Here is a 27,064-nt window from a genome sequence, read left to right on the forward strand (position 1 = left end):
AGTGGATAAACACTACAAACTAAGCTACAGTACAGATATATTGTATAAGCAGCTCTTGAGGTCAAAATAAGTCTGCTCTGTACTGTCTACGTTATTGCCTGATAATGAGGAAGTTCATAGTTAGCATGCTAGTTGTTGATGTGATGGCAAAACTCTGCTCTAGCCTCTGAAAGCTGTGAAATGCGCTTATAAACTCATTTCCGAGAATAATTAAATCTTGATTTGTGTAGTTTTAATTACATTTTTTTTTTCATTTTTTATCTTAATTTATTTTAAATAATAAATTAAATAATTAATTTTAAATTTTATATTTTCTTGATTTCAGAAAAGTCATCTGTCTGAAAACTAAATAATTCAAACAATCTTACTCCAAGGCAGATCATTTATCTTAAAACAAAACTTGACACAATCTGAAATAAGTTAAAAATCAATATTCTAAATTCAAGCCCATTTAAGTTGCTTTTTAAAGTAGAAATAGAAGTAATAGAATAAGTACCTTGAACTGCCATTGGACGGTGCCTCCGATATTCGTCCGGACAAAGTAGTTTTTGGTGTACAAACCATTCTGCAGTACTGCGTCCGGAGGTTTACCCACTGTCTGCACTATTTGTTGGAGCTGTAGACAAAAACACAACAATATACAAAATGTCAATGAAACACATGTTGGTATAATTACTACCATTTTGAAGAACAAATATTAGTACATAGTTTGAGATACTTAAAGGGCCTGTACTAGATTTTTTCCAGGTATCTGAGCAAAATGTATTGTATAAGCAGCTCTTGCGGTCAAAATAAGTCAGATGTGAACAGTCTGCATCTAATTACAAAGCGTTTTAGTGTCCGATAATCAGGAAATGCACTGTTAACATGCTAGTTGTTGTTAGCTTTACCGTGATGGCAAAACTCCGCTTTGGTCTCTGAAAGTTGAAAAAAAATTAGCAATGCTAAAATGCATAAGGTAAGTGAGGAATAACTTTGGACCACTGCAAAGTGTTTAAAATGAGCTAGTTCTGTTTTTCACATTTAAGGCAGTAAAATCAGGTACGGCACCTTTAATAAATTCTTTTGAAAAAGTATCTCCTCAGATTTCTCGTGCCAATTTCGACAATTGAAATTGATTATATTTATTTCTGTGGAAAGTTGCACTATGTAACTTTTCTGATGGAGGTCTGCCATCTGATTGTCTCTACGGACATGTCATTAAAAACCCATGCAAAAGTGTGGGACATTCCAGGCAAACCAATAGCAGACAAGCACCATTATTCCCCAGCAGAAAAGTGAAAAAGTTGAAACGTCACTTTAAATAAAGTTGAAAAGTCAATTTAAAGTCCTCAGAGCACATTTGAACCACATCCAGGACATAGACTTACAGTAAAGCTACAACTCCAGCCTTGAAACAAACTCTGCCCCCTCATCATCTCTATGGCCACGCACCCGAGGGACCACACATCTATAGACTCATTGTACGGCGCTCCCACAAACACCTCCGGAGCCCTGGAACAACAAGGAGCAAACATAAAGAGAGAGAAACATAACAACTGTGTACAATGCATTAGGGTTACAATACTAAAATTTCAAACTCCATTTTGATACTAAGGAAAAGGCTCGACATTCAATATCAATTCTGATACCACGATGATCTTTTTAGACAATAGAATGGAATTATTAACATTAAATTGTAGTACTTTCTTTTATATTCCCATGTGGCCTTATACGTGTGTACTCTGTTCTGATACCGCTCAAGATCATTCTACAGATATTCAGGAAAGGTTATTTTCTGTCCTACGAATATGACTTTTCAGTTTTGATACCTGCTTAAATGAGTATCTAGTTTTAGTATCAATTAGTATCTTATTTTCAATACATTAAATTTAAAATAAAAATCCTTTAATGACGATACGCTTGATATCCAAATTTTGCATATCTCCAAAACAACAATTACGCTATTATCTCTAATTTGACGGCCTTTTACTTCTTGATACTACACTAATCGAGATTCAAGGATTCATTGCCATTGGTGCATCAATAAAATTACATTTAGATCACTAAACAGTAAACATGGCTATAGTGAAAGACGGTATTAGTGAATTCAAGACACTAATGTTTCACCAGACCCATACCTGTACCAGCTGGTCTGTACAATGCTACCCTGGGTCACGGAGTTGATGTACTGGGACAGGCCGAAGTCAATGATCTTGACCTGGAGGTGCTCCCTGTGGTTCACCATCATCACGTTGGCAGGCTTCAGGTCTCCGTGGATGATCCCATGTGTCTTCAGAAAGCTGACACCCGTGGCCAGCTGGAGACAAAAGAAGGGAGATGATATTATAACACACGGCAAAGATATATCATATATATTTATTCTACTGGGCTGTGGCACTCTATGTGATAAGTCCAAACACAAAATCGGACAGGTGAAGCTGAGAAAAGGGAGTTGTACTTTTAGGAAACTGATCTAGCTCAACTTTATCACAAAAGGCAGCTCTTGTGATAAAGAGAAGATAGCAGTGGTACTAGATGCCAGACTACGTACTTTTGCTTAGATTTTACAAAATGGTGACTCAAAAAACTACTCGCTAATAGCGAGAAAATGTGGCTTTGTAATCATACTGTATTGATAAAGGTACTGCAGATAATTATACTGTATTGGTAAAGACGGCATACACAAAAGAAATATGATCATCAAAAACACCTGGTGACATGTGTCACTTATCCAATGGATTTTTAGAGTAACTGTTCTATTTGTAAGATGTGTGTCTATGTGTAAGACCTGATAGAGGATGGGCCGGATCTGCCTTAGCTTCAGGTGACCGCTCCGTGAGATGAAGTCGTGGAGGCTCATGTCGAGCTTCTCAAACTCCAGACACACTCGTCCTCTGAACTCGAAGCTATCGAGCCACCTGACGATGTGGTGCTCCTCTGAACGCTGCAGCCGCAGCGTCTGCAATATCTCAATCTGGGGAACAAAAATATTTATATATATACATTGCCTCATGATAAAATACATACCCTTCATAACCTTGACATGTCCTCATGTATGGGTATCTCTTAAAAGTTTACTAAATCAATCAGTTTTGACTGTGTAGATTAACAAAACACATTGAAATTTCAGTCTTAATGCAGTAGTTATCATGTTAAAGAGGGGGTATTAACTGAGTATTGGACAGAATCCTACAATTAACCGTAAGGAGGGTTTGAATAAGTGTCCAGGAGAGCTTGGTAGATTACTCAAAAATGCACGGAAGACATCTAAAACCTCTTCAGGCATGTTTTGATGAGGGAACATTATAACGTGATAGAAAGCTCAAAAATATCAATTTTGCATAACACCTCCTCTGGAATACGTATATAAGTCATCAATTAATGATACATTTATGTTGTTTAAAAGTGTCATGATATGCATACGTGTACTGTCAAGAAGTCTGTAACAGTACATTGTGTATCAATATTTTAAGTACAGTCTATGGTAATGCTAGTGTGTCTCCTCTGTCCCACTCTCACCTCTAAATGTACAGACGAGGTGGCGCTTTTCACCACCTTCAGGGCCACGTGCTGCTGGGTGCTGTTCCTGATACACCAGATCACACATCCGAAAGAGCCCTCGCCCAGCGTCTGTAAGATGGTGTAGTCCGAGTGGGGCGATCTGATCACCGAGCCCGTCGAAAAATTTGTCCACATAAAGAAATCTGCAAAAGGCAAAGCACACGGTTTAGTGAATTTGAATATCTAATTAACATTGTATTTGGTGAGCTATTTTGGTGAAATTGTAATATGCAGTGGTTATCTATTCTGACACTTTTCCACAAAATGGCTCAAGATGTGACTGAGGGAGAAGGGACCAGACTGATATGTATATATGTATACTGTATATTTATAAAATGAACCATCAGCTTGTTATTCATGAAAACAAATTACTTTTTGGTGTCTCTAAACAGGAGAAATAACTTTGAGAGTGTAGTGAAACCATAACATAAGTACATTTGAAACTAAACATGATTTAGTCTACAAACACTTGCTGTAAAACCTTCACTAAGTATATTTTCCTCATAAATAAATACATACCACGTTAGATTGCTGTGTTATAAGAAGATTTCAAACCAATCACATGTATGACAGGAGCAGTGAAATGTGCTGCCTCCTCTCTGCTGTACTGGTCACAACTGAGGAACAAAGGAGCAAACACCTGCCTTAGAATGTTGCTTTCCCGTCATCGCCATGACGCTGCGCTTTGACTGGCACCTGTTTTCCCGTCATCACCATGACGATGCGCTTTGACTGGCACCTGCAAATTTAGAATGTTATGATGTCACACGAAGAACATGCAAATTAGCTTTTTTAAAAAAACACAAAAAAAAGAAATTGCAAATCTGCAAATGTTGTATTTACCCTATAACTCTGCAAAATCCATTATTTACCCTGGAGTAGGGCCTCCTCCTGCTGGACTTTAGTTGTGGTATTCCCTGTTGTACCGAATACCTGTAGTTCTGCTTTTATTAACTAATACAGTGTACTAGTGTGGCTGGGCGATATAACAAAAGAAATTAATCACCCGTCTTATATTAACAAATAAAAAATGCTCCCAATATTCCTTTCCTGAGCACAAAGAATAAAGAAAAGCACAGTCACATTAGTCTCCCGTCTACTGTAAACCACATGTTTTCACTGATAGAGGACTGACTATGGACCTCCCCATCGAAAACACCCAAGCTGATCATTGTCGATTAAAAAATGACTGAATTTAGATCTTAAATGAAACTTGATTAATTGCAGTCGATATATCATATAATGTACAATTCAATATATTGTATTAATCACATTATTGCCATATTGTGATTAGATTGATCTCACAAATACCACATTTTCAGCTTCCCCACTGCTGCTTATGTGTGTGCATTAGAGTTGCACAATATATCGTAAAAGAATCAAAATTACAATATTGGCCGATGCAATACTCGATGCGGCAACAAACTAACTAAATTGTAAAGACCACAAGGAGCTGCATCTGATAAAGAATGGACTGTTTTTTATGAACACGTTAAATAAAGCTTTTTATTTTGACAGAATTTCAGTAGTACATTAAAACATGTACTTTTTGTTTTAGCTCTAGTGTGTATGGGCCAAACATTACTTATATCATACAGTAATGTAGGTTTTTCCACAAGCTTTAACGCAAACATGTTTTAGGAAGATAAACATATGAAAAAGGAAGAGGAAAAATAAATAAGCTCAGGATTTTTTACAAATAATTTTACAGTTTTGTTGTGTGTTTTTCAATGAAAATAGGCTACATAGTATTTCAGTGGTGGAAAGAGTACTGAAAATGTTTACTCAAAGTTACATGGCTAAAAATGTACTCAATTACAAGTACAAATACTACTACCAAATTTGTACTTAAGTGAAAGTATAAAGTGCACTACTCAAAGTACTGCTAACTAGTTCATTTTAGTACTATTTTATTTCAGTCTTTTTTGTATTACACTTCTAACACATAACATAGCAAAAGACGAAGGTCAAATCTATCAGCTGGACAGATCGTTGTCCAGTTGATAGATTTAACCTTCATCTTTTGCTATGGATCAGACCTGGAGGACTGAGGGTTTACACAGACAACTCATAACATAATTGTTTTAAGTGAATGCCTTGTGAACCACATGTTCAACAAATATTTATATGTGTATATGTATATATATATATATATATATATGTGTGTGTGGGGGGGGTGTGTGTGGGGGTGTGTGTATGTTGGTGTGTGTGTGTATATATATATATATATATATATATATATATATTTATTTATTTATTTTATTTTTTTTATTAATTGTAAATGATTTATGTTTGTAACTGTGTACTGAGAACTCCTTTAGAAATGAGATGTAATCTCAATGGGACTTCCTGATAAACTAACTAACAAAATAAATAAATATTTAAAAAAACAACATATTTAGGTCACCATGCTACCTTTTATTTTTTTGAAAATGCTATATTCGCTGTAAACAATGTATTAACATAATTTATACATTTCACAACACATTCAACATGCAAATCAAACAATGAAACTGTAAATTCCTAAAAACATGAGGATCTTGTTGCAGAGAAAATTTTATTCAGCCACCATCTTGACACACAGGTAAGAACAGTGAGAACCGCGCCTGTCGTGAGGTCTCGCGACAGAACACAAACTCACATGGGAAGTTAACAGAAACAACTGCATCAGTTTGAGAAGTTGCTGAGTACAGTTTTGTATCTTGCTTTTGTATATTTATGAAAAATTTCAGTGCAGGTGCATGGGTGACGAAGGCTTGTGGGCTGAGCTTTGGACAGAATCGTAGTACTAACCGTAAAGAGGTTTTGAATAGGGTACAGGTGAGATATCAGGATTACTCAAACATGCATTGATGAGGGAATGTTATATTATGGTAGAAAGCGCCAAAAAGTCAATTTTGTTAGTGAGTGAGCTACTTTTTGGTATTTTTATGTGAAAAGGCAAATTACACTCTACTAATGTGAGCATTTGTAATTACAATTACATTACGTACCCCTGATTACTATACAGCTGTGCATTGGTGTTTTAGGTCACCAGAGAAAGTTGAGTTTGTTCCATACCTGAGGTTCAACTGTGGAGTTTGAAGCCCATGTGACAGCAGAGGAGCAAGAGAGACCTCAAGACTCCGGAACATCACTGGCATGGAAGAATAAGACCTAATGCATCCAGGATCACAAGCTTCTAGGAATGTCTCTCTTTTTGCCTCCAGTGGCTTCCCTTAAAGACACAAATATATCAACAGTACAGTAGGCCTAATAATCATCTATACAGCCTCAACTATTGGTGGGCGAAATGGGCTAAAATGTGCCTGTAAACGGCTGAAATTAAAGTATCACAAACAACTGCAGTTACCAACAGTGCAGAAATATCTATTCAGTTGTTTGGAAGATTAAATTGCAAGTTTAGTTTTATTTAGCCTATTCTATTCATAATCAGTATACTCAATATGCAAAATCTGCACATCTCCAAAACAACAATTGTGAGATTTTTAGTTTATATATCTCCCATGATGAAAATAATAGAGCCAAATAAAAATTTGTGACAATTCCAGGGTTATCATCAATTTGCGTATGGCCTTTTTCATATAACAAAAGAACCACTGAAAATATATGCATTTGTACACCTGTGCATTAAAAAATAACAAATAACTTATAAATAAATAAACCTAAATAAATAAATAAACCTGAAAGTAAAATTGTGCTAACAACTTGGGACAGGCTTACAGGAGAAACATTTACCAAAACTTTCAAGACTAACTGCTAATAAAGGCATTTTAGATCAAAAGAAGAAAAGTGCTGTCTAATAATACATTTGTCATAGTAAAATATATAACAATAAATAAATATATGTCAAATAAAGAAAAAAAAATGGTAATAAAATACCAACCAGTTACATGCACATGGCCCATCTTTTCTGCAGTTAGTGAAGAGCTGCGGTTATTTATAAATCTTTTTAGGCAATTTTTCTTACAATAATGAGCTATTTGTTTGTGGTTTTATAATTTAAAATATGTCACTCAGCTCTGAACTTAAACCACATGGTTTCTGCATAATGATCTTTAGCGGAACCTCGTGTGCGCGCCTCTTGTTCTAACACAGGTGGAGGAACTATTTTGGTGAAACACACAACAAACGGAGTTCCTCCAAAGTGTAGGACAGTCGCTTTGAGACATGTGGAAATGCGCTCACCAGCCGTGATTACACTGTGAGCGCGCGTGAGTTAATCTTTTTTAATCATCATATCAAGTGAACCTTTGGCTTTTATTATTAAACCTCTGTATTGTGCAGGAATCACAAACTAGTTTATGATCGACCTTCATTCGTTAGCATTAGCAAATGTTAGCATGATCTACCAAATTTAGAACTTTAACATATTCATTAGTTAAGTGTCTAATCCTATATTTCTGCATTATCCTTTGTACAATATGCTATTAAAATAGTCAACTGTCAGTTTTAGCAGTTAAATCTCAAATTGATCAGGATAAACACGTAAATACGAATAAAAACTGCAGGCATTCCCGGATTCTTCATTTCAAGATAATATTTTTTACAATAGTAACTGCTACTACGACCTTTTCACATGATAAAATGACTGTTTACATTTGGGAATCCCAACTTGTGATGGAGACACTTTTATTGTATTATCGGTAATAACAAATTATTATATTATTTTATGTTAAATGTTTTTATCTGGATTATTCTGAATTATGAACATGACTTAAATTACCGTGGGAAGAGTAACTGAAACATTTATGCTATGTTATAGGACTGTGCCAGAAATAAAAAAAAAAATTAAATCTAGAAATCACAAAACTTAAAAACTTAGGCAAGCACATTTTAATGGACTGGTCTCCTAGCCACTAATAGCATGTGGTACTGAAGAGGTTTTGCCGCTCACTTGTTCATGTGAAAGCTCTGAGTCAGGGCTACAACGTGTCTCTTTATGTCTCCTTGCATGTCCTTGTGTTTCTCAAAAAAATCCTGAAATATAGCCAGTCTCTCCCACCTTGAGGCAGTCCCTCTTGTCTCTCCTCTTCTTCTGTAGTGACCCTGACACCTGCTCTCTTGAAGTCCACCAGTCTATGTTTTCAATAAGATGGAAGAAAATCAAATTGAACATTGAGATCAATCAATATGGGGAAAAAAATAAAAAATTCTTTATCGCTCAGCCCTACTACATCATCACCTTATAATTAACATGACAAATTGACAACACTACAAGCTGTTGACCCATCTCTAAACCAATTTTTTATGTTCTTCCCTAGGCTCCTCTTGAGCCACCTGTCTCCTCGGAGAACCACTCTTTTGCTGCTGCATCATGAGCTGCTCCAAACCTGATATCCTGTGGTCCCCGCACCACCCGGACCGCTATGTCATCTGCGACTCGGAGCTGGGCTTGTACCGCATCGGGCCTGTGAGTGGAGCCGAGTCCAAGGCGGGTACCCTTCCACTGTCAGACGAAACCGCTGCCACACTCCTTGCCATCAATTCCGACACTCCCTATATGAAATGCGTGGCCTGGTACCCCAAACACGAGCCTGAATGTTTGCTAGCTGTTGGTCAAGCTAACGGTAGGGTCGTCCTCACCAGCTTGGGGCAGAGTCATAATTCTGCTTGTAAAGAGCTCGTCGGGAAAGAATTTGTGCCTAAACATGCCAGACAGTGCAATACTTTAGCTTGGAATCCTGTTGATAGTAACTTACTGGCAGCTGGTCTGGACAAGCATAGAGCGGACTTTTCAGTTCTCATATGGGACATTAGCAGTAAGTATTCCCCTGAAGCGAGCGTTGCAACCGCAGAGAAGATCCGTTTATCGTCTTTGGATCTAGATTCAAGCACAGTGGTGACTAAACCTTTGTACGAGTTAGGGCAGAATGACGCTTGCCTGTCACTTTGCTGGTTACTACGGGATCCAAAGTTGCTCCTAGCTGGGATGCATAGAAACCTGGCCATTTTCGATCTGAGGAACACCAGCCAGAAGACATTTGTGAATACTAAAGCCATCCAGGGCGTGACAGTGGATCCCCACTTCCAGGACAGGGTGGCATCATTCTTTGAGGGGCAGGTGGCCATATGGGACCTGAGGAAGTTTGAGAAGCCCGTGCTGACGCTGACTGAGCAGCCCAAACCACTTACCAAGGTAAGCCTCACTGGACCATTGACCTCATTGAAAATCATATTAGCCAATGTAAGGAATTACATTACTGTCTTTAACCCAGTGATTCTTAACCATAGGGCCAAGGACTGTGTTAGGGCCGTGAGCAGCTCCTCAAGGGCAGGGCAATCAATAGAATATAGTACAGGAGGACAAAAAGGTTAAGAACGCCATCTTTAACCAATGTATTTGGTAAACATTTTCCAGTGTCAGTATTATTGTCCCTTGTAAGTATTTAAAGTATAAAACACAAATTAAATTTCTTTTTGAATAATGTAAACCTAAATGGTGGAAAGAAATTGTATATAAATTCAGAAATTATATTAGGTCGGTAGATTAGATGTGATATACTAATCCTAAAGGAAATTCAGCTCTTCATTCATGCCAGCCGACATACAGAGATTTAAAATAAACATTAAAGAGGGGATATTATGCAGGATTGATTTTTTTTTTTTTTTTTTTTTTTTTTAGAGCTTTCTACCATGTTTAAACATTATTCCCTCATCAAGGGCATGCCTGAAGGGGTTTTAAATGTCATTCATGAATGTTTCAGTAACTTGGCAATCTTTCCCGGACACTATTTGAACCCTCCTTACGGTTGGCTATAAGATTCTGTCCAATGCTCAGCCAAAAAGGCAACATCATCCATGCTTCCACACGACAATTCCCTCTAAATATACAAAAACATGATACAAAACTGTACACAGCAACTTGACAAACCTGATGTGATTTGCAGTAATTTCATTAGTGCGTTGAACACCGATTGTGTTGTGATAGATCTGAAAGGAAAGTGAGGAGGCTCTGAGACAAAAGTGAAACATGTTAAAAAGTTAAATTAATATAGCATTTTCAAAACAATAAAAGGGAACATGGTGATCAAAACATTTGATGTGTTGTTAGTTAATATTTACATGGAAACTGTTTTTCTTGTACAATAGCCATTCAAAGATGAATAAAGAAGTTGAATATTTAATTTGATTTCTCAACTATTTTCTGATAATGTTCTGCCTTTGCCTCCCTCTTTTCAGGTTGCCTGGTGTCCCACACGCACTGGCCTGCTAGCCACCCTGACCCGAGATAGCAACATCATCCGCCTGTACGACATGCAGCACGCTCCCACCCCCATCGGAGACGAGACAGAGCCCACCATCATCGAGCGCAGTGTCCAGCCCTGCGACACTCAGATTGGGAGCTTCGCCTGGCACCCGTCTTCCCAGAACCGTATGGTGGTCGTGTCCGCCGCCAACCGCGCCATGACCGACTTCACTGTGTTCGAGCGCATCTCCCTAGCCTGGAGCTCCACCACTTCCCTGATGTGGGCGTGTGGGAGGTACCTGTATGAGTGTGCGGAGGACGGGGCAGCGGGCATGGAGGCCGACATAGCCACCAAGATGAGGCAGAGGGCCCAGTCCAGGTATGGCCATGACACAGGACAGGTGTGGAGGAACCATTTGCTGGCAGGGGGGAGTGACCCACAGCTCAAGTCTCTGTGGTACGACCTCTCCTATATCCTTCCATGTAGCAAAGACCTGTGAAATACTGTTGGTGAACACTACAGAGGGTTGTGAGGTGTGGTGAATACTGTTGTCATCGAAACTCAATTTCAATACTAAAGAATAGACTTGATAGTCGATACTCAATACCGATTCTGATATCCCAATGATAGTCTAAAAAACACAACTTTTTGGTCCATCCTCAGATCTAAATTAAAATAAGCCAGTATGCTAATAGGTGTGAGAGCACTCATTAGGGGCCTGAATGATTATGTAAAATATGACTCAGACACAGTTCTCACTCAGTGTAGTTCAATAGACCTACCCAACAAACAGAAACTGTAAACAAATAGGTGTGTTAGTTTCAGTGTACTTAGTTCCTCCCTTCAGACAGATATAAGGCAGTGTCCACCAGCAATTTGACCAAACCTGAAGAAGTGGCTTGAATGAACAGTGAAACATCTTCTCTAAAACTTTTGTCCAGTTGACAGAAGTGAGTTTTTCTTTTGCTATTTAAAATGTTCAAATTATAACATAATGATCCACAAATGTCATAGATTATAACTATATAGCAGACACTCAAATATGTCATTAACCTTAAAAGTGCTATCAATTCAACACATACTATAATATACTATAATATACTATTTATAGTTTAAAACTGAAAATGGGTAGCAGACTCGTCTGGACGTAACAACCATGTTAATATAATTTTGCTATATCTAAAGTATCTTGTAATTTTGGGAAGATGCATGCAGAGTTAGTACAGTACAGCAATGTAACATGTAATTTTCTGGAATATTCACTCTGCAGATAGATGCGTTTTATGCCATACTATGGAAGAAGATAGCCAAAAGAACAACTACTTTTTCTCAATTAAATAGTACTGTGAGGTTGCTGCTGAGATAATATATTATCCTAATTAATAGTCAAAACTATTTATCCTAAATGTAGAAATGTTGAACTCCTTAGCCACTCACAGGGTTAGCTACATTTTCTTTGAGACACAAGTACAAAAAAAGTACAAAAAAGCATGATTTTTTAAAGACTACTTTACAACACTTATTTTTTAACTCTAAAAGAGAAAAGAAAATGCAATATGTAATTTGTACAAGTACAAGTTAATATTTTTAATTACCAGTCCTATACAACTCAAATGTTAAAAGGAACTGTATTTCAGATTTAGATTTTAAACGTGACCGATTTGCGTCCCCAGAGGGAAACATGTTCAAATCAAATACAGCAAATCTGTTTTAGAGCTGATTAGGCATCGGACAATATTGAACTTTGGTGTCATAATTATCATGGCCAAAATAATTGCGATTAATGATTATATCACTATGATTAAAGCTGCAGACATTTTAAAAATGTCATCATGTTAATATTATGAATAGGTTCCATATTTAGGAGAGGTTGTAGTATACTTTGTTATATGTGAAAACACAGTGATCTAGAAGGGATCATCATGAATAAGTAGCTTTTTTTCTTCACATTCTGGTGATATAATGATGATTATCTCTCTTGGTGATTATCACGATTATATAAAATGTCCCATGAACAATTACTGTTGGCCCTTTTTATCATGATAAATGATATTATTGTTCACTGTCCCGTTCCCAGAGCTGATTAATGCCTTGTTACAAAAAACACTATGCCTCATTTGTTTATGTTATAATTTGGTGTTTTACCATCAGAAAGCAAAATATCTCATTTGGGTTGCCAGTTTCAATGCTGAAATCCAGTTGTTTTTAACCTAAAAAGGACTCTGTCTAATTGGATCGTCACTAAAACCAACATCAGTGCTAATGCAGCCTCTGCAGCTCATTGATTGAATTCTGCAGGTTCTGAGAGTTCCCGTGAGAGAAAAACTTGTATGTGTTCTCTGTCTGCAGGTTAAGACATTGACAACTCAGGTTCAGTTGTGATTGTAGTGCATTTTTTTACTGTAAGAGAGCAGGCTACATACTGTTGACCCCTAAAAATTGTGTCTATATTAATTATTGTAATAGCCATAAATACACTGATACTGAAAATGCAACTTTATTTACATGCATGTCTGGACACTGGGAGCATTGGTTTATGAGCTGCAAACAAAAGAGTACAACTTGCTTTTATGCTTTGCAGTTTGCAGTATCTCTGGTGTGCCACTGGAGTGCACCATTGTGCATTAAAAGTTGAAATGGTAATGGGCTTGAAATGCCTGTCTTTCAACTTAAACTAAACTGTAGTAGTGGTACATCTAGTCATTATATCAAAGAGGATGCTTAACAAATCTGATCATATGTTTTTTTTTTACACACATCTGTAATTACTATATTATTCTATTTTGTAATATTTTCCTATGTAAGTATTACATATGAAACAGTGTGCAGAGGACCTGGAGCTGAAATTGCAGGGGAACAAGCAGTCTGTGGTCTACTCTGGGATCAAGAACATTGTCAAAACCAGCTCTGGTAAGTAGAGATGTATTTCACTTAATTAGTTCTGTAATGACTGATTAACTGCCAGTTATGTTTGGTAAAATTATTATTATTTTCATTTCATTAAAGGGCCTGTGCCTGTTTAATCTATGTTATGAGAAATATTCTTTACATTATGCTTGTGATGTGAACAAGTCGGCTCTTTTGAGCGGTTCCTTTTAAAAGAACCAAATCCTTTTGCAAAGTTTTTTTTTAGATTATGCATAAATACAAAGGGTAAACACTCAGGCTCTCGGTTTGAACCATTTAAAATTAATCTGAGCTTTGGTTATTTCTCTCTGTGATTAGATTGTTAACTGTCGTTCTCACATTGACTTCTGTCATAAAAAGAAGCAATCTTTTGGCTTTTTGACATGAATGGATCGAAAAGATTTGCATAAAAGTCGGAAGTCCCATCAATGGTAAAGCTAAATAAGATTGTAAAGTGGAATGTATTAATTTACATAGTGTTTTCTCTGGTAATAACTAATACAGAGGCTACTGACAGGATCACTTCTTTTCATCCAATCAGGCACATTGTAACTAAGAATCATGGGAAACCAACTGCCAGAGACTTGATTCTGTGTCAGGAGGCATTTTAAGAGTGACAGAAACAGAGAGAGAGATCGGAGAACTATAAGAAAACAACTGCCTGACACTATCCCAGACAGTTAGTGCAGGTGCAGACCCTTTAATTATGTTATTTACAGTGAGGCTACTTGAGATGCTTACCTTCATTCTAATAGATACTGTACATTTTGTTTTCATAGATTATTTCATTAATTAGATCCTTGATTTTCAACCAGTCTGCCAGGGAAGATTAGTGTGTCTAGGTATTACCAGCTGTGCCCTGAAAAGGCAATTTGAGTTAACTAGATACATCTTTCTAAATGGTGTGACTTGATAACATTTTAATGGGTAGTGTGTTCCAGATACATTTTGGAATTAATTATGTCTATAATAGTGATTTAACCATTAATGGATTTGAGTTTTTTAAATTGTGTAAATGTTAAAACTTCAAAAGATTTAAAATTAGTTTCCTCCAAATTTTTCCCCCAATAACCTAAAACATGCTTTGCAGCCTAGTCTACCAGCTAGGTACTGCTAACCACATTCATTGCACTTACATTCTACTTCTGACAGATTGCATTTGATCCTTTGATTCTCTTCAAAAGGCACTGGGGCAAAGACGCATTATCTTATAGAGCCATTATTCCAATATTGAGCTGCCCCCTCCTCTCCTCAGGCACGACGGAGAGCCGCAGGTGCTGGAGCGGCTCGGAGCGTCAGGCGGACGTGCCCCGGTTCCACAGTGAAGAGCGTGGACTGGCCCTGAGGCTGTGCGGCTGGACGGGCCGGGGGTCAGACCAGGATGTGGAGCCCCTCCTCCGGACCCTGGAGCAGGAGCACGAGTGGGAGAGAGCAGCGGCTGTGGCCCTATTTAACATGGATATCCGCAGAGCCATCCAGATCCTCAACAAGGGAGCCACTGCAGACAAAGGTGAACATGTAGGGGGTACTAAAAGAGTCATGTTAAATCTGACTCTTAGTTGTGATACATAGGGCTGTTCCTGAATTGACTGTTGATGGTGAGTTCATAATACTGCTGAGTGGTGGTTGAGTGAGTGGTTAGCACTCTATCCTTACAGCAAGAAGGTCCTCGGTTTCACTGCACAGTTGCATGTTTCTTCCTGCATGTGGGTGGGTTTCCTCCGGGCACTCCTATTTCCTAAACTGGCTCACATCAGATTGAAATCTGTAACATTGTACACATCAAACAAAATAATCTGTATTTCTACTCAAACGGGCTGAAGTATGGCTATCCATGAGCATGTTTGTTTTCGTTCGTTTGGGCACTTCACATTTGGTTCAGCCCAAACCACAATGCTGCCCTGTGATTGATCTGAACCACTGGGTAACCAGGCAACAGTGGGAGCCACCCACAATATAACAGGTAAAATCCTCCAGCTAAGGTAGTCCTGACCAAGACTAGCACAAGATCTGCAATTCTCAGTGACCATGGTATAAAATGCGATAAATTGAGCAACCTTAATTTTAATATATTATATTGATAAGAATTTGATTAATTTAATGGGTTTGGGATAATGTCTCTGCTTTGTAAGTTGTTTGGACTTGTAATACATTTTGAAATCCATAAGTATAACTACACCACAAAAAAGATAAATCAGAGTTGATGTTTGAGGGATATTTCTATTCTAGTTTCACAAAATTTCAAGAATTACCCAACACCAAGCACACCTCTCTGCAAAAAAAATACCATCATTCTGAAATCACATTTAAAACATGTTACAACAGTTGCCCCACCAAATATACTCCTTTAGTCAAGCACTTTTAAAATAGCAAATGTCTGATGAAATTGCAAAAGAATGTTATTTTGACACAGCCGAGGTCTTGTTAAACAGCTGTGAGAGAGCCTTGTTGTTTACCGCTGTCATGACAGAGGAAAATTCCAGCATGTAGGTCAGCCTGGGCTTCCAGAGTTTGAGCGATGATGGGCTGGCTCTTTGAGTAAGTTGTAATGCTGCCACACCTTATCCACTGCACAACATCAACTCTGCTCCAGCTTACGAGCAGAGCTCCGGCTTAAGAGTGATTGTGTGAGAGCTCAGGTCAAAATGTTCCCGAAATGACAGCTGCTTGAAAAGTGGTTTGGCACTTGAGTCGGTTAAACAGTAATCAGTTACAAACACTCATTCTAAAAACATTAGTACTTTCAGTGTTAGTGTTGGGAAAGAAAACATGCAATGTGTGGAGCAATGCTGTATTTCTGAGAATAAAATTAAAGAAGCATGGCTACATGGCAGTTCAAGTTTGGATTTGTTTGCGATATAGGTTAAGGTACACTTTATTGTGTAGGTAAATGTGTCCCTTGCATTTCCCCCATCCTTCAATTCTGCTGAAGTGACCTCAGTGGGTCCCCACTACTGAACCTGGAGCTTTCTTTCTGTGACACGCAGGTGCTAGCTACTTGGCCACCATTTTAACTAGTGCAATAGTAATGCAATTTATAGAGCTAGGGTTTCTTCATTTCTTTCATCAACTGTAAGATGTTTAGAATAGCACCTTTTTAAATAGCATTTTTTATATTTTGAGCAAAATATAAAAAGGTGCATTTGCCAATATTTGTGTTGAGTAGTTGGCACTGGATAAACCAATTAAGCTTTCTTTGGTGCAACTTCATAACAGAGCGGTCAGATCCACAAACACACAGGTTGGTGGTGCGATTCCAGCCTGTGTATGTGGTTGGTTCCTTGAAGTAAAGTGTTTTAAGTGTCTTGAAGATAGAAAAGCTATAAATAAATGTGACCTCTTTTACCTATTCACACCAAAATTAGGCTTAATAAAGCATAAAGAAACATTAAGAACATTTGGTATTGAGAATGATTCAGGCTTAGTGAAAACTTAGTTAAAGGTTAGGAGTTAAGATTTGGGTATTACCGGTAACTAAGTAGTTCTTAAGCCTCAATATGAGACACTTTGTTTTGTTCATTATGAGTTATACAGTTGCCGTTTCTTTTATCAGGGACAATGCACAAAATGCAATCTGAATGTCCTGTCCTCTCCCCCTCTGTTCTCTCCTGTCTGTTGTAGGAGACTTGAACCTGAACGTGGTGGCTATGGCTCTGTCGGGATACACAGATGAGAAGGCGTCTCTGTGGAGGGAGATGTGTAGCTCCCTCAGATTGCAGCTTCAGAACCCATACCTCTGCGTCATGTTCGCCTTCCTCACCAGCGAGCCCGGGGCCTACGACGGAGTGCTGGTACTGGGCTCCTCTCACTACAATTTAGGCCTCATGCTTTAGATTACATTAAAGACACGCTAATCTAGATTTTTTAGTTACTTTAAACCCAAGTATTGATATTGGCATCTTTCATCCCCCCAATAATACAGACACCAGAGCAGAGCCTAAAAAAGGCATTTATTTCCGTTACTGTTTATGTTTGAAGTAACTACTGACACCTGCACGGGATGGCCCATCCTCTTCCCGCCCGATCCCAAAACCTCACTGACTACTCTTGTACAAACTGCCTCTTTTGGCCTACTCACTCAACAGATGCCCATGGATCCCAACGAGAAGCAAGCAGCACCTTATGAAGCTGTCTTTCTGGAAAAACGTTACTAAAATCATGTAGTATAATTGTATATATGTATATATATATATATATATATAATGCATCATTTATGCAGATGTTTTAACTGACTGCGCTGTGTTTTCTTCTGCCTACATGGTTCAAAGCATTGTCTTGGAATAGGCTAGTACAGTGACCCCTAACCCTTTTTGTCTCAAGCACCCCATAAGCGTATTGGTACACCCTGACCAGTGTTTCTTTTTATTCATAATATTTATATTATAGTATATAATGCCTGGCCAAAAAAGTCACCACCAAAGAAAAAGGTCACACACTAATATTTGGTTGTTCTGCCTTCAGATTTGATTACAGCACACATTCGTTGTAGCATTGTTTCGATTTCGCTTCTTCAATGTCACAAGATTTATTTCCATCCAGTGTTGCATTAATTTTTCACCCAGATCTTGCATTGATGATGGTAGAGTCTGACCGCTGCACGCTCTCCAGCACATAACAAAGATTCTCATTGGGGTTAAGGTCTGGACTCTGTGGTGGCCAATCCATGTGTGAAAATGATGTCTCATTCTCCTGAACCACTCTGTCACCATTTGAGCCTGATGAAGCCTGGCATTGTCATCTTGGAATATGCCCGTGCCATCAGGGAAGAAAAAATCCATTGATGGAATAACCTGGTCATTCAGTATATTCAGGTCTCAGCTGACCTCATTCTTTGAACACAGACTGTTGCTGAACCTAGACCTGACTCGTACCTATAGGCTCGTACCTATTTGCTTAGTTAAATCCAAATGGCGACTTTTTTTTGGCCAGGCAGTGTATTATATTTCCCTGTTGTAATTATTACATGTGGAAAAAGTATCTAACAGAAGCATTAATGATGTAAAATATTCTACAAAGAACAAAAACAGCTGTATTGTACTGTACTGTTTTCCTAGAATGTTTCACTATATGGCATTAAGCTCATCTACCTCCATGAAGGGAAGCAGGTGATGCTAAAGCCTTCTTACTCCACTGCAGGTGAAAAACCCCTGTGCCACATACATTTGTTCTAGACTTCCAGTTCATAAAACCAGTTCATATTAAACCTGTCTCCTCACATGTGTTTCTGCTGAGGATGGTGAAATGCTGGGCTGTAGGACTTCTCCAGGATCTCACCTGATCCTGCCCTTACTACAACACTATAAGCGCTCTACAGGTTTGAAATGCTTATGTCAAAATGTGAGTTCATTTTTGTCCTGTTCCTGTTTCAGAATGAGAGCAGTGTGGCGGTGAGAGATCGAGTGGCCTTTGCCTGTATGTTTTTAAATGATACACAGGTAAGACTTATAGTAAATCATTTAAACTGTTCTAATATAATTTAATTTATTTAGCAAAAACTATAGTAGCAAGTACAAGTTGAAATATGGCAGAGTGTAAACTGGTGTTGCCACAATACTAAAATATTAAACTTTATTTTGTTACTAAGGAATAGACTCGATACTCAGTACTGACCGATATCATGATGAGTGTGATTTTCAACATTAAATCATACTATTTTCTTTTACCATGTGGCCATATATCTGTGTAATCCCTCAGTCGTCCAGTAGGTTCCATAGTGGTCCATGGGTGAATACTAGTCTATGTGTCTTATACTTGTTCTGATTCAGCTCAAGATCATTCTAAAGCTTCAGGAAAGGTTAATTTCTGTCGTGTCAATGCAACTTTTTTAGCATTGATACCTGGTTAAATGGTCAGTGTAAACAAGTGTCTGGAGTAAACATAATTCAAGAATACAGAAACTTTTATCTAAGACATATTGTGCCTTTTTCTGGTAGTAACAATCTATAACAGGCATATGTCGTGAATAATATATTTTGATCATTGTAGAAGCTTCATAATAGAAACAGTTCCATTTACTTCCTGTTCAAAATTGCAGAACTCATAGGCACCACCTCTTCGTAGTGGCATTTGCAGTTTTTTTTTGTTAACCCTTTAGCGTCAGATCCTATCGTCGGCGATAGTGCGCGGATGCGGACTTTCCAGCAGCGTAACTCCGCAACCAGTCGTGCTCTCATGTAAATTCAAACGGTGTCTCAAAGCGGAAGCACGGGGCTATTTAAATATTTTTCCGTCAGTTACGGTAATCTGCCTCTGTTGCTCCGCGAAGGTGACGAATGAGAGCGCGGGGATTTTCCCAGTCATTTATTTGATGCATAAAAGAAAAAATACGGATGAAAGTGTAAAATAGAAGTAGATGTGTAAAAAAGGCAGTAAATTCTGATACTTCCTTTAATATGATTTTTATGGCTAACAAAAATATAAAAGTCTAGGTGACCTATACTGGCCCACAGTGTGCTCAGTCCTTAAAGGGTTAAGTGGTGTTTACCCAACATTTCTGAAGCCTAAATAAATGACCTGGACCTTTCTTAAAATAATCACAATTAAGTACAGAGAAGTAGGAGGGGATAGGGGGTAGGTGAAAACTGACATTTTTTGAGCAGTCAAGCCACAAATACAGGACAATGGAGGATTTTTACTCAAACCAAATCAATCAAGATACAACTTTGAGTAAGTTAATGATGAGGGAATTATAACATGGTTGAAAGCTCAAACAAGTTGAATTTACAGATGTCCCCTTTTAAGATAGTTTTCAGTTTATTTTTAGGTGACTGTAATTTTGTCCTAACTTAGCCCTGTTTGGTACTTGTTTTGGGACATGCTTAGTAAATTTGGATTTAACCAAAGTTTTGATAGTAACCATAAATATAGTAACGAGGCCAGGTTGAAATGTGCAGCCCTCTGAATAGAGTTCTACGCATCAATCTGGGATGGTTCAAACTTTAGTTAAATCCATTTGAGGGAAAAGCACAAACGTCTTACCCGTCCACAAATCCACAAAGCGCTTCCCTCTGCATGTTTTCAGAAACTAAATGGTCTATAGTTCCTCTAAAATAGACTCAAGTACATCTGTCTACGTCGTCATGTTTGTTTTGGTTTGTTCAGCGCTGGCTTCCACCCAAACCACACTGCCAGTCAGATTCCACACAGACCTATCACATGCAAATGATTCAGCCGTAGCTGAACAAGACAGATTGTCAAGAGTTAGTGAAAATCGCAAGAATTCTTGTTGGAAAGGCTGTAAATATAGATTTATCTTGTTTATCTCTTGTTTTTTTAAATAATATTAGAATAATGTCATTCTACTGTTATATTACGGGTATTATAGTTTGATAATTGAAATGCTCTCTGTTGCCAGTTACCTCGGTACATTGACAAGCTGAGTGGGGAGATGAAAGAGGCAGGGAACCTGGAGGGCCTCCTGCTGACCGGCCTCACCAAAGACGGAGTGGACCTGATGGAGAGCTATGTGGACCGCACAGGGGATGTACAGACCGCCAGCTTCTGTATGCTCAAGGTACTGCACAGAAACAGCATGGATTAGTATTGTTAAAGCCGGTGGGTGTAAAGAGAGTCCTGGATGTCTAACAAACAAGTTTATTTACCATCAGCATAGAACCCGGAGATTTGCATACTCAGCAAATTGTGGTATTGTCAGGTCAAGTGGCTTAGTGATAAGCACTCGTGCCTCATAGTTAGAAAGTTCAGTGTTTGATTCCCTGGCCAGACCGAGGCTTTCTGTTTGGAGTTGGCATGTGTTTCCCTATGCCTGAGTGGATTTTTACCATACACTGTATATACATGGACATGGCTAGCCTGCTTGAGCACGGGTGCTTCGGTTACACACTGCAAATTAGCTACTATAACTGCTCAAGTGGGTTAATTTGGCTACAGCTGAACGCTGTGGGTGATGTCACACTCCCTCAGTCCAGTACAGTCTATAGTTTCATCCTGGCACTTCAGTTTCCCCCATCAACCCAAAACATGCACAGTAGGAAAAATCCTCTAGCTTAGGTTGTCATGACCAAGACTAGTTTCTGGGCACCAAATTTCTCTACGGGGACAGTATACTATAATGGGGAACATTCCAGTCAAAGCAATAACAAGCTGCTGCGCCAGAAAAGTTTCATTGTGTACTTTAATATTAAAGAGGGGGTATTATGCAAAATCAATTTTTTTGAGCTTTCTACCATGTCATGCTTTCTACCATGTTGTGCCTTCTGTTGGGCTGTATTATAAGTAACTGGTTAAAATGTGTATATTTACTTTTCAGACAAAAGTATACTAAATTTAACAACCGTAGCATTTAATATTGTACTGTGACCTGATGTCTTTCAAGTGATGCCATAGTCTATAACTCATAAATCAGTATCATTGTCATTTACCAATAAGTAAAAAATCAGATATTCATGACCCACTTAAAGTCTTTTTCACTGCCCCTGCCTCTTCCTGTCATAACCTGTCCCTGAAGAGTAGTGCATTGTACACATATCTTCCCTCTGCAGAGCTAACTTCGAGTGACTATAAAAGCTCACATTCCAGCACAGGGATGGGTGACAGCACTAATCGAACACTTACACACACAGCAATCAATAAGCAGGGTGTATGCTGCGTTCAAGATCTCGCATGGAGAACAGCGGCCCCTTTTTTCCAGGTGGCACCACAACATTCTATAGACCAATAATATTTAATACAGATGGTTAGAGGTCAAAATAATATTGTTAAAATGCAGACTATTATTGTAATACAGTGCGTTCCCGGCTCTAGTCACCACAGAACTGATCAAACCAGGTCTAGCATCAGGACTAAACAGATAAAGTGGCATAATAGATTTTAAAACAATTGTGTCTTTAACGGGAGCATATGCAAAAATGACTTTTCAGAGCTTTTACCATGTCATAATTGTGTCCCTTTTCAAGGGAGTCCAAACTATGGCCCAGGGGTCAAATGGGCTGAATTGACCTAAATGAGTCCAGTCATTACTTTTTATAGATAAATTTAAGTAAAATGCATCCATATGATTAACTCAGTGTGTTTACCACCGGTCTGTGGCCCTCTGCTTCAAATATGTTTCAGTCTGTGGCCCTCTGTGAAAGAATATGGATGCCCCTGTATGTATTTAGTGTGATTCATGCATGTTTGAGTAATCTTTATTCTCCCATATTCAAGATGTCATTTATCAACATGCGTTTTCACCTCCACTGGTACTGTCTACTGTCTATCTAGGTTATTTTAAAAGGTCCAAAATATAAAATAATGATCCATGGGTGTCATAGATTATAATTATATACAGGCAGACAAGTCTTTTTTTTTTTTTAGTTTTTTTGTCAGTTTGGTCTCTTGGCAAACAAGCTTTAATTTGGAAACAAGAAAATGATCCACTCAATGATGATCCACCAAAAGATGTTTTAATATTTAATTCAATCAACTTACTGTAGCCATTTTCAAAATTTCCCCTACAGGGACCCAAAGATCACTTTTTAAAGTATCACCTACACACACTAAATTTAAAAGCCTTGAACTTAACAAGATTTTAACTAAATATACAGAATGATTTTTGATATCTAATTCCAAGTCTGGATTTTTAACTCTAAAAAAATTGGTGAAATTTGTATTTTTTGGCAATTTTTTAATGGGATTTGGTTTACTCAAACTCAAATCCCCCCTATATTTTTTGTACCTAATATGAATACAAAATGAAGCAAGAAATTTAAACCTGGATTCATATTTTTTTTTAGATTCACATGCACCCAATTTTTTTTTTTTTTTTTTTTTTTTTTTTTGCGTTTTTTACACATGAAATTACTTATTTTTATATGGAAACATGATCTGATGAAAACCTGGTAATACATTTTGTCTCACATTTATGTAAGTAAACTACTGGAGAAGTTGATTTCATGTGAACTTTGCCTATTCTGGCTCGTGTCTCCCATGCATTGATATGCTTATTGTCTGTGTGTAACAGGGCTCCACAGGGGAGGTGCTGAAGGACCCTCGGGTGCAGTGCTGGATCGAGAACTACCGGAACCTCCTGGATGCCTGGAGGTTCTGGCACAAACGCGCCGAGTTTGACATCCACAGAGGCAAACTAGACCCCAGCTCCAAGCCACTGGCACAGGTGTGGGTTTTGCTTACACTAAAAAATTATTATGGATATATAGTCACCATTGTGCACTGTATATCCAAACAGATAACATATTATTAGTGTAGAATAAAATGAAGTAATTCGAGACTTGAAAGAAAAAACAAGAGGCCAGACCCGGATACAACCTTCAAAAGACCTGGATACAACCTTCAAAACGCCATTTCTTTATCAGTTATAATTACTCCACTTTTAATTGCCTTAATAAAGCTTGAACACAGGCATAAATCATAATGAACAAATACTTCTATATACTATATACTATTATTAAAGATTCAGCCTTAAAAACTACCTAATTAACACCCTAACCCAAACCTTCACATTTGGATATAATATTCCACAGTATGGCATCAAACTTATCCATTTCCATTTCCAGTTCCAACAGATAAATACTGCTGTTGTGTCCTTGGGCAAGACACTTAACCCCCACTGGTGTATGAGTGTGTGAATGGTTTATTGCTGTAAAGGTAGAAAATTGCTATATAATGGTTTAATGTGACCATTTATCTGCATTTATCTAAGAGCTCATGGCCCAGTCCTACATGTATGACACTGTATATTCACATGCATATTGTCTTGGTGTAGGTGTTTGTGAGCTGTAACTTCTGTGGGAAGTCCATCTCGTACAGCTGCGCGGCCATTCCCCACCAGGGCCGGGGCTTCAGTCAGTACGGGGTCAGCGGATCGCCCACCAAGTCCAAAGTGACCAGCTGCCCGGGCTGTAGGAAGCCCCTGCCCCGCTGTGCCCTGTGCCTCATGAACATGGGCACGCCCGTCTCCAACTCTCCAGGTACACCACATGTAGGATGTCGATTCATGGCTGTGGTATTTGCTATGGTAACAGGACTTAGCAAAAAAAAATAAAAAAAAATTGTAAGTTTTCTATTACTATGGATCATACCTAAACAACTGAGGGATTACACAGACATGGTAACAGGACCTTTAAGATTTCTATGGGCAGGGACAAGTTTGTAAAATATGGCTCAGGTGACCATTCACGCAGTGGAGTTGGTGAATAACAAATGTTCCTTACTATAAACAACTAGATTTAGCTGTTTACATGTGATTTTATTAATAAAACTACTTCAGAAATGTGATAATAATTAGTTTGTGTTAGTTTCAGCTCCTCCCTTCAGACAGGTGTAAGTCAGTGACCTACCAGAATCCTGTCAAAACTGAAGAAGCCTCTTGGATGAGTGGCAAAATGTATTCACTTTTAAACACATTTGTCCAGTTCACAGTATTGCATTTTCTTTTGAAATGACAATTAAGCAATTCTCTCCACCTTGAAAAGTTACATGTTGCATCTTCAGTGTTTGAGAATGAATGAGCAGTGCATCAGTGTTAATACTGTTAGTTCATTTGTGCTTACTTTGTCTCATTTTTGCATCATGTGGATAGACCCAATAGTTGCATTTACTTCTTACCCCTCAAAATAACCAAAACTATTTGTTTCACATAAGTTAAACTAAAGTAATCCTGATTGATATGTTTTTCTTCTGTACCAATTTAAGTCATTTGCTTTCACCTTTTTACATAAGGATAGATTTCCTGTGTTGTTAATGTTCATTACAACTGCATCAGACTCGTTCCCTTAAATAGCTGCACTACAAAGCATGTATCTGTTAGTGTCAAAGTACTTTTAAAAAGTAGTTTATTTTTTACATGGAAGTTCAAACTTGGCTAAGTGTGGCTTTGTTATTTGCAGGCCCATCAAAGTCAGAGGAGAAGATGGATCTGACCAGAGAGAACAAACTGGCTCAGTTCAACAACTGGTTCACCTGGTGTCACAACTGTCGGCACGGCGGACATGCTGGACACATCCTCAGCTGGTTTAGGTGAGGTTTCCTTCATGTCTTTGTCTGAATCTGACAGACCTATTTGTCTCCATGGAGATGGTGCTGTTTTGGTTTAAGGCACACCCTGGATGTTCCACTAAATCATAAGCAAAAATCCTTGCATAGTTGCCATTATGAGTGTGCTTGGTTTCACTGGAATGTGCATTCATCTTCAGTTTGATTAAGTTGCTTGGTCACCAATGTAAAGTAGTGGCACATAATTTTTAATCTTCCACAGTATATCTTTTGTTTATGTCAAAGCATGAAATACCAATGCTTTGGTAACTCAAAGGCTGGATTATACATAGGAACTTAAAGGCACTGTACCTTATTTTTACACAGATTTTTACAGAGTGAAAACATGAAAAACAAAACTTTTCATTTTAAACAGTTTGCAGCAGTCCAAAGTTATCCCTCACTTACCTTACCTCCTACTTATTCATTGCAAGTTTATTAGTTCTTTTCACAACTTTCAGCGATCAGAGCGTAGTTTTGCTAATGACAACAAGCATGCTAACACTCACTTCCTGATTATTGGACAGTAAAATGCTTTCTAATTAGATGCAGACAGCATTCAGCAGAGTTATTTTGATCTTAAGAGTTGTGTATACATTATATCTGTACTGGGGCAAGACACATTTTTCACAAATATGGTAAAACATCTGGTAGAGGGGCTTTACGTTATACAAAATAGACACCAATGCTTCTGTGCCTCAAAGCTTGATTTATACACAGGAACATAAAGTGTTTTGTAATAGTTTCATTTTCTTATTATATCCTCAGTAAAATCCCCTTTGTTATTTGTAGTCTTGTTCTATGCTCTGATGTTTGCCACAGAGACCACAGCGAGTGCCCCGTGTCAGCCTGCACCTGTAAGTGCATGCAGCTAGACACCACGGGGAACCTGGTACCTTCAGACAGCAGCTAGATGGGACCTATACCGCCCCTAACCTGTGCACCAGCAGCTCCAGAGGGCCCCAAACCACTGCCCCACCTCCATGGAGACTTTGAGCGGACAGCAGGGGGCGCCTTGGCTAACGTGGCTAACCGGTGATGTGACCTTCATAAGCTGTGGCCATCAGCCTTTTTTGTGCCATTAATAGATCTCCATCGAGGCAGGACCCTATTTTCTGCTGACATGAGCTAGATTTATCAGGGAAACTAAATACATTTGTCACCACTCAGATTTCAGGTTTTTTTTAATAAGCATAGATCTATCACAGACATGGGCAAACTATGGCCTGGGGGCCACACATGGCCCTTTGAGCATATTAATCCGGTCCGACATGGCCAAATTATATTAAAATAGGTAAGGGTAAACCTTGATCAACATTTTTCTGCTGTGTTTATTTAACTGAAATTGAATAAGTTAATTTAATTAATGCATTAGGAAACCAATTTGTACAATGAGCTTTGCATATTCATGTTTTGCTACATGTTACAGGCCA

General features: G+C 38.3%; 2 protein-coding genes across 2 annotated transcripts in view; one reads left to right on the top strand and one right to left on the bottom strand.

The window, feature by feature from the left end:
- Positions 1–4,715, bottom strand: part of col28a1b (collagen, type XXVIII, alpha 1b) — a 38,325-nt gene extending 33,610 nt beyond the window's left edge. The window contains exons 1-6 of the mRNA XM_055227764.1: positions 4,679–4,715; positions 3,502–3,686; positions 2,771–2,956; positions 2,121–2,299; positions 1,371–1,494; positions 497–616 (exon numbers count right to left, since the gene is read on the bottom strand). Of these exons, the coding sequence (XP_055083739.1) occupies positions 497–616; positions 1,371–1,494; positions 2,121–2,299; positions 2,771–2,956; positions 3,502–3,686; positions 4,679–4,715 (831 nt within the window). The remainder of the gene's footprint in view (positions 1–496; positions 617–1,370; positions 1,495–2,120; positions 2,300–2,770; positions 2,957–3,501; positions 3,687–4,678) is intronic.
- Positions 4,716–7,670: 2,955 nt separating this feature from the next.
- Positions 7,671–27,035, top strand: mios (missing oocyte, meiosis regulator, homolog (Drosophila)). Its single transcript, XM_033981283.2, has 12 exons — positions 7,671–7,757; positions 8,808–9,682; positions 10,726–11,203; positions 13,545–13,643; positions 14,896–15,150; positions 17,262–17,431; positions 19,010–19,075; positions 20,995–21,153; positions 23,602–23,754; positions 24,364–24,568; positions 25,487–25,616; positions 26,454–27,035. Exons 2-12 carry the CDS (start codon positions 8,861–8,863, stop codon positions 26,542–26,544), a joined length of 2,628 nt encoding a protein of 875 aa, XP_033837174.1. The 5' UTR covers positions 7,671–7,757; positions 8,808–8,860; the 3' UTR covers positions 26,545–27,035.
- The last annotated feature ends 29 nt before the right edge of the window (positions 27,036–27,064 follow it).

This window comes from Periophthalmus magnuspinnatus, chromosome 16 (genome assembly GCF_009829125.3).
Source record: "Periophthalmus magnuspinnatus isolate fPerMag1 chromosome 16, fPerMag1.2.pri, whole genome shotgun sequence".
Classification (NCBI taxonomy): domain Eukaryota; kingdom Metazoa; phylum Chordata; class Actinopteri; order Gobiiformes; family Gobiidae; genus Periophthalmus; species Periophthalmus magnuspinnatus.